This window comes from Stegastes partitus, unplaced genomic scaffold (genome assembly GCF_000690725.1).
Source record: "Stegastes partitus isolate 25-593 unplaced genomic scaffold, Stegastes_partitus-1.0.2 Scaffold1670, whole genome shotgun sequence".
NCBI lineage: Eukaryota > Metazoa > Chordata > Actinopteri > Pomacentridae > Stegastes > Stegastes partitus.
This window is the reverse complement of record NW_007579401.1, coordinates 1-8318: the sequence shown is the minus strand read 5'-3', so window position 1 is coordinate 8318 and position 8318 is coordinate 1. Positions and strand designations below refer to the sequence as shown.

The window sequence follows — 8318 nt, the reverse complement described above, 5'->3', positions numbered from 1 at the left end:
TTCCTGTAGTCCTCCTTACACTTCTTAGTCTGTTTTTTCAGTTGTTTTTGTGTGATCTTCAATAACTCCCTGTAAATGTATGTTTGTGTTGCAGCTGTGATTTGAGCAATGCCAGTGTTAAAGTGATGGAGATCATGGATCAGGATTTGGTCGCTGAGGATGCTGGGAAACTTACAGAGGCTGACAAAGCTCACACAGGCAGAGTGAGTCCTGTCCATCAGTATTAGTAAAGTTTGCATTAATATCGGAACCTGTGACTGAGGCATCGGTGCTAAATATCTTTGAACGACACATTTGGTCAAGTAGCAACACCTTTATGAGTCAGATAGATGAAGAGATAGTTGACCATGTTAATGATCAATAATCGATCAGTCTTTGAATGAATAAAATACTGTGGATGTTCCTCCATGTGCTAATAAACCTGCTTGAAAACCAACGACTTATTGTAAAATCAGGCTCTTTACATCAGGAAGCTTCTCCTGTAAAAGCATCTGTAACTTTCTCATTAATTCATTTTCTGGCATGAAAATCTTCTGCCTTATCGGTTAATATGTTTCTGAATTAATTAAATTACCAACGGCAATGAGTCATCACCGCCTCTAATGTGGATTTAAAGTTAAAACACAGAGGAGCAGGTACACTCATAAAGCAGATGAGCTTTTTTTAAGTTTCTCCCTGTAATTAGCAGAACATCAGCAGTGATTGGTTTTAACACAGCTGTTCTCCTGTTGCCAGGTCAAGCTACAGATGTACAGAGAGTACTTCAGGACAATTGGCCTGACCTTCATCATGACCATCATCTTCCTCTGTGCCTTCCAGCAGGCTGCCTCGCTGGCCTACAACTATTGGCTGAGCCTGTGGGCCGACGAGCCACCGGTCAACGGCACACAGAGCGACCACGAGCTGAAACTGAGCGTGTTCGCAGCGCTCGGCTTCACACAGGGTGGGTCATTAAACAGCCAGAGCAACCACGAAACTGTCCCTCTGCTCTCCACACACACTGATATGTGTCTGCCAAAGCAGCCAGAGAACTTCTCTTCACAGAAAACAGTTGTTCTGATGACTGAACGTGGTGCTGCACTCAGACCACCGGGTTGGAAAGCCTGAGGTCACCAGTTGCTTTTAAAGTTTCCTGGTTCCTTGAAGTTCTCTGTACTCTTGGTTTTGGTTTACAAGTTGAAGATGTCATTAGTTGTTTGTTCTTTTAAATAGTCAAGAAAACAAGTGACACATGAGACTCCACTGCTGATGAGTAAACGATATGAAGCCTAGATTCCTGTATGAAGTCACAACTGTCTGAATTCCTTTCCTCTGTTTCAGGGTTGGCCATGTTTGGTACGACCCTCGCCATTGCGCTGGGTGGGATCGTAGCATCGCGTCACCTTCATGCCGATCTTCTGCACAGCGTCCTGCACTCGCCCATGTCCTTCTTCGAAGTGACGCCCAGCGGAAACCTCCTGAACCGCTTCTCTAAAGAGATTGATGCAATTGACTGCATGATTCCCGAAGGGCTGAAGATGATGCTGGGCTATTTGTTCAAGTTGCTTGAGGTCTGCATCATTGTGTTGTTGGCCACACCTTTCACAGGGCTGGTGCTCCTCCCTCTCACCTGCGTCTACATCTTCATACAGGTAAAGGTTCCTCCTGAACATTGTGTTCTCTAAGGTTCAGCTGAACTCTCTAAAAGTGTACCTTTCTTTTTTTGGTCTCCAGAGTTTCTATGTTGCGTCGTCATGTCAGCTGCGACGTCTGGAGGCGGTGAGCCGCTCGCCCATCTACAGTCACTTCAATGAGACAGTGCAGGGCGCCGGCATCATCCGAGCCTTCGGCGAACAGCGACGTTTCATCCTGCAGGCTGACCGTCGCATTGACAACAACCAGGAAGCTTATTTCCCTCGCTTTGTTGCCACCAGGTTTATTCCACCTTCTTTACTAAAGCTGATCTATTTGTTCAGCTGTTAGAGAGTCATGGTGTCTGGCAGTAATGTCAGAAGATGTTGTGCAGTAACTGTAAGATTTTCTTAATTATATTTCAGGTGGTTTCACCTGAAAAACATCCCAAGATGACACTCCCTCTGTTGACCATATTATGATCATGTTTTTATGCAGGTTTCAGTGATACTAAACGTTTCCCTTCTTCCTCTCTTTATTGTTGTTGCATCAGATGGCTGGCAGTAAATCTGGAGTTTTTGGGGAATCTGCTGGTTTTGGCTGCAGCCATCTTGTCAGTGCGAGGTCGGGATGAACTCAGCCCCGGCATGGTGGGACTGGCAGTGACACACTCTCTCCAGGTTACAATGAGTTTGTGTTTCAGTTAAATGTTTCTACATTTAACCAAGAACCCATAATCTGGTCTGAGGGAGTTTGTGGAGGAGTTTCCATTTATTAACTTGAAGGACGCAAACCCAAGCCTCTGGGTCTGGATGGCTTTACAGAAGGAGATCCAGATCTGTACCAAATACTGAACAGGTTCTTCCCACCAAGTTTCAGCTCGACCCAATTTTGTGAAAATTAGCTTGACAGACAGACAGACAGACAGACAGACAGACAGACAGACAGACAGACGTTACCTCAGGACGGCTGCTAAATCAAAGAAGAAGTGAAATCCATGGAGGGCTACAAGAGCTCCAGCATTCTGTACCAACTCCAAAGTGAAGCCTGGTCCTCTGAACCGATGGGCTCAGTGTGTCTGCCAACAGTTCAATACGTGCATCAATACAACAGATCGGCAAAGCTCAGAACGACGGTAACTCGTGAAATGCTGTGTGACGCCACTATCAGCTGATTCCACCCTGACCCCGCCCACATTAAACCACCAGACTAATCAATAAATCACAGCCACAGCTGAACTTGAACACAGTGCAGAAACAGCTGTAGCCTGATTGGAGCATGGGACTGGGCAGCGATCCAATCGGACTGGAGGATAGGCGCTGAGAGATCTACTGGCCACCAACAATCCAGAAATCATTCCAGCTGTTAAACTCTCCACGTGATGAACTCACAAAAGAAAGAGAGCTTCAGATGAATGATTGTGGCGTTTGTGATTTCAGGTGACAGGAATCCTGAGCTGGATTGTTCGCTCCTGGACTGACGTGGAGAACAACATCGTATCAGTGGAGAGAGTCAAAGAATATGAGAACACAGCCAAAGAGGTGGGTCCCTGTTTCCATGGAAACTCTAGCCTGAAGCTGATGTCTGGAGAAGCGTGTCTGTTGAGCTAAAAGTCAGGAGACGTGTCCATCTTTGTTCTGCCGCTGCTTTGTGTCTTCATGATGGTGATGTTCTCACCGACCTTAATCATGGAGTTTGGTAGTTGATCACTGAGCCCTCCTGACCTGAAATGTGTCTTCAGGCTGCATGGACCCTGCAGGGCTGCTCACTGCCAGCAGCCTGGCCGAGCGCAGGGACCATCCAGTTTGAAGACTATGGACTGCAGTACCGTAAAGGTCTGGACTGGGCTTTAAGGGACATCTCCCTCAACATCCAGGACAGAGAAAAGGTTGGTTCTCATTCGGGTAAGAAAAACTTGATTTTTCACCACAGGAAAATATGTCATGAGAAACAGTAAGAATTTGTCCATAGAGGTAAAACAGACATCGAAGGTACAGAGCAGAAGTGGGCACTGCGGTCACTGATGTCTGGGAATGTCCTGAATCGTCAGGTGGGGATTGTCGGAAGAACGGGTGCCGGAAAGTCGTCTCTCGCTTTGGGAATCTTCAGGATTCTGGAGGCAGTGAGCGGACGGATCTTAATTGATGGGATGGACATCGCTCAGATCGGCCTTCATGATCTCCGATCCCGAATCACCATCATTCCTCAGGTCAGTAATGTAAATAGTGCAGTACAAGCACTTCCTGTGTGCAGTCACAGTAACGGTTCATAAATATGTGAATTAGATGCGAATGGATGAACATGATGCTGTCGGTGGAGCACAGCTTTGGTTTTATGTGAATAACCTTCTGACAGTGTTCACACTAAAGTCTCCTTAACGCTAAAATGCAGAACAGTTCAGACACAACTTCATGGGCAGGTGAGTCCTGTGGCCAGATGTCCAGCTGAATAGTGACTGCTGCTCATGTTACAATGAGGCTGACCCTGACCTGTAACCTCCAGGACCCAGTGCTGTTTTCTGGCTCTGTGAGGATGAATTTGGACCCCTTTGAAACTTGTTCGGATGAAGATCTGTGGAAAGCTCTGGAGCTGGCTCACCTCAGCAGCTTTGTGTCAGCGCTGCCACATAAGCTGAACCATCAGTGCAGTGAAGGAGGAGAGAACCTCAGGTACAGTCACCTCCAACACACCTGGACTTGGTTCAGCCAACACCAGGGTAAATGTAGAACACCTGAACAAGCACACCTGGGTGTGTGGTGCTGGTAGGAGCTGAAGCAGCCTGCAGTGGCTGCAGAAGTCTTTCCAAGTCCACACCAACAATGTTTTTGCTTTTCACACTTAAGCCCTGCAATGCTAACTCAGGTTACATCTCTGAGGACATTTATCTGTTCAGCTGGAAAGTTGTTTCTCGCCTTGATTATCTTCAGGATTCTGGAGGCAGCAAAGGAGTGAATCTTATCTGGCGGGATCAACATCACTCAGACTGCAATGCTTTTGCGACAGTTTATCAGACTCCTTTAGCTAGCCTTATAGCTAACGCTAACTCCAACTGCTAATAATTATGATGTGCAATTCATCCTCACAGCAGATATGATTCACTGATGATGTGCTGTAAATACAGGGTGACAGGCTGGTGCAGTCAGCGGCAGATAGAAGGTCCTGGGTTCTCTGGGTCACTGGGGCCTTTTTGGAGTTTGCATGTTCTCTCTGCGTGGGTTCTGACTGAGCGCTCCGGCTTCCTCCCACAGTCAAAAGACATGCAGTTCTAACTGACTATTTTGAAATTGGGTTGTTTTTGCAAGCTGCGTGTTGGTCGGTCTGCATGTGCTGGTCCTGTAATGTACAACCCTAACCTGTCAGGTGAACCCTGGCTTAACCCTCCATCAGCTGGGAGACCCTCCAGCTGCTTCGCAGGATGACGTGGTGTTTAGGGGATGGACGGATGAAATGATACTGTAAGCACAGACAGCTGTTCTCTCTGCAGTGCTAAAGCTTTATTTATTTTAAAGAAACTACAGACAGAGTAAGTGATGACTGCTTCAGGGTGTTCATACATTGATGTGGGTGGAAACGTTTTCAGCTCACAGTATACAGCACCACACGATGAGTTCAGACAGTGGACACACTGAATCATGGGAACAGGTGAGCAGATAAGCTGTTGATGCTAAAAAACACTGTGGAGAAAATGTTTCAGGAGTTACTTCAAATCACAAGTCAGAGTTTGGATGGAGGCCAGACATGACGGAGCTCTGATGTCTTTGTAGTCTCGGTCAGCGGCAGCTGTTGTGTTTGGCCAGAGCTCTGCTGAGGAAGACCAGGATCCTGGTTCTTGATGAAGCCACAGCAGCTGTGGACCTGAGAACAGACCAGCTGATCCAGTCCACCATTCGTACTCAGTTTAGTGACTGTACGGTCCTCACCATCGCTCACCGCCTCAACACCATCATGGACTACACCAGGTACCGTCAGACCGCTCAGCTTTACTGTCAGCTCCAGTCAGGGTTTCCGCTGATCAAACGTAGGACGTTTTCTCCAGCTTTCAGATGTGCAAATGGATGTTCACCTTTCAGTTTTTCATGAACTGAGGATTGAAATCTTGTGTAAAGAATTATATGAATAATGGAGTCTAACAATGACTTGTGCATGTGTCAGAGTCGAACACTGTGCAGAACCATGAGGAACAATGTGATGTCTGAAGTTATCAGCTGCTTCTAGAACAGTGATTAAACGTCATCATTTTAGCTATCAGTGCTCACACAGCAGCTCTCTGTAGGAATGCAGAAGTATGTGATCACTTGTGACCTGCGTTTTCTTCCAGGCTTGACTCGACACAGTTTAAAGTGTAAAATCCTTCTTGTACTGAGCTGCAGAGAAGGAACGCTACAATATTAGCTTAGACTTACCTTTCTGAGTTGTCTTCTTACTGAAACTTTTATCAGTTTTCTGATTTTCTTGCTCGTGTATCGTCAGTCGTCGTGATTAGTATAGATTCATTGTCTTGTTGTCTTGTTGTCTTCAGGGTGATTGTGATGGACCAAGGCTCTATTGTGGAGATGGACTCCCCTCGTCAGCTCCTCCACCTGCAGGGACATTTCTACCAAATGTGTCTCGAGGCTGGTTTGGTCTAACATGCAGATTTAAAAACAAACCCTCGAGAGTGGACTGATGTAAAAATCATGTTTGGCTAATAATCTTTCATCGTCTTGTGTCCTTCGTTAGACATTATTATATAATCAATGCATGTTTGTGAAAAAAATCATTTTGTCTGGAGGACTGTGAAAGAAAACTTCCCAGTAGGTGTGACCAGGATCTCTCTTCAGTGATCAAATGTCTGAACCAGAGTTGTTATCTGAAAGTGGAGGTTCATAGTATTAAAACGTACGTGTTGGGATTTGTGTGGAGTTCCTCATATTCAGTCTGACCAGGATTAGTTAAGGAGTCATGTCTGCTTTATTTACTGGAAATACAGAAATATACTTAGTTAGAATAACCATGAACTTACAAGGGCTGCAGGTATCTCAGTGGTTAGCACCGTGGCCTCACAGCCAGAAGGTCGCCGGTTGGCGTCCCGGTGAGGACACCCGGGATCTTCCTGCGTGGAGTCTCCATGTTCTCCCCGTGCAGCGTGGGTTCTCTCCGGGTTCTCCGGCTTCCTCCCACAGTCCAGAAACATGCTGAGGTTAATTGGTGATTGTAAATTGTCCGTAGGTGTGAATGTGAGTGTGCTTGGTTGTCTGTCTCTAAGTGTAGCCCTGTGATAGACTGGTTACCTGTCCAGGTGAACCTGCCTTCACCCTGAGTCAGCTGGGATAGGCTCCAGAAAATGGATGGCTGATACAGTCCTGTGATTTATGTGCACTGTAGATGTATGTGTATGTGTCTGCATGTCCAGAGCATTTCATTTTAAGACAGCGCCACCTACTGCAGTGGATGATCATTAAAGTGCACAACTTCAGGTTTCAAAGGGTGATTCCACACAAAGTCCTACTTTTAGGGTTTAAAGATGTAACATTAAAACTTTTTCCAAGTGTCCACAGGTGTTAAACACAAACACAGGCTGCACATATTACAGATCTCATTTAACACCTGTGTCCTGTCTGCTCAGTGGAAAAAACAGCCTGAGAGCCCCTGAAGTTTTGTCACAGCTGAGTCACAGATGGCTTCACACGGCACCAAAGAGCACAGATTATTGTTTATTTTTACAAAGTCTGCTTTGTGCAAATGGATTATTTTTGACAAGTTTTAAATTAGCTATGCACAAACAATTTTGATGAAATATGATTTTACGCTCAGATTTGATGAGTTTTTCATCAGAACTGCAGGTCACAGATGAGCAGTTTAAGGACCGTCAGAAAGTTGCAAGTCTGATAATTCTGTTTTTACAGTTTCTGGCTGATTGATGGAGTCAGTCTGGAACGCTGAGAGACCAAACATTACCTAGAGAGAAGTAATGTCTTCTCATATCAGATTTAGCCATCCATCCATCCATCCATCCAGCCAGCCAGCCAGCCAGCTCGCTCTCAACGTTTCCAGAGTCGCTGCAGGAGCAGGATGCTCAACATAGTCAGGGACTCATCGCAGCCTTTACCATAAACCGTCTCAACTGCTGCCATCAGGCACATGTATCCGGAGCAAGCAAGAAATGAATGTGCACACTCATCAGCAGCTTCATTCCCAGAGCTGTCACAATGCTGAGCCGCTCATCTGGATATGCAAACACTTGTTTATTTAATTGCTTGTACTTTGTGGATGGTCAACAAACGCTGTCTCATCTTGTTTGTGCGACTGTTGTATGTACAGCTAAATGACAATGAACTTGATCTGAAGCAGCAGCAGCAGGTCACAGAGCTTATTGTCCGAGGTGGTGCTCAAAGGCTGGTGCTCAATCTTCTCTGTGGGGGCGGAGGGGGGAGTGGGCGTGAAGCGCGAGGACGCCTGTTCGATCCCCGGTGATGGCGCTGCTAAACAGCAGCTTATACACGCGCATGGAGGAAATGGAGCCGCTAAAGTAAAATAAAAAAAACACTTGCCTACTGGCTACAGAGTATTTAATACTGTGTGCAGTACTCCTATGTACAGATCCTACATGTACACAGTACTGGACTGTAACACAGTGTACATGGAGACTGCATGCATCTGTTAAAGTACTTCCAGAGGATATTTACTGTCAGGATTAATGTTGTAGTAGTAGTAGTAGTATACATGTA

At 46.0% G+C, this 8318-nt stretch overlaps 1 protein-coding gene across 1 annotated transcript in view; it reads left to right on the top strand.

The window, feature by feature from the left end:
- Positions 1–6373, top strand: part of LOC103371934 (multidrug resistance-associated protein 1-like) — a 29444-nt gene extending 23071 nt beyond the window's left edge. The window contains 11 exon segments of the mRNA XM_008301428.1: positions 95–203; positions 736–943; positions 1321–1631; positions 1714–1913; positions 2165–2291; positions 3051–3152; positions 3353–3499; positions 3662–3820; positions 4114–4280; positions 5376–5570; positions 6131–6373. Of these exon segments, the coding sequence (XP_008299650.1) occupies positions 95–203; positions 736–943; positions 1321–1631; positions 1714–1913; positions 2165–2291; positions 3051–3152; positions 3353–3499; positions 3662–3820; positions 4114–4280; positions 5376–5570; positions 6131–6239 (1834 nt within the window). The 3' untranslated portion in view covers positions 6240–6373.
- Positions 6374–8318: the final 1945 nt, after the last annotated feature.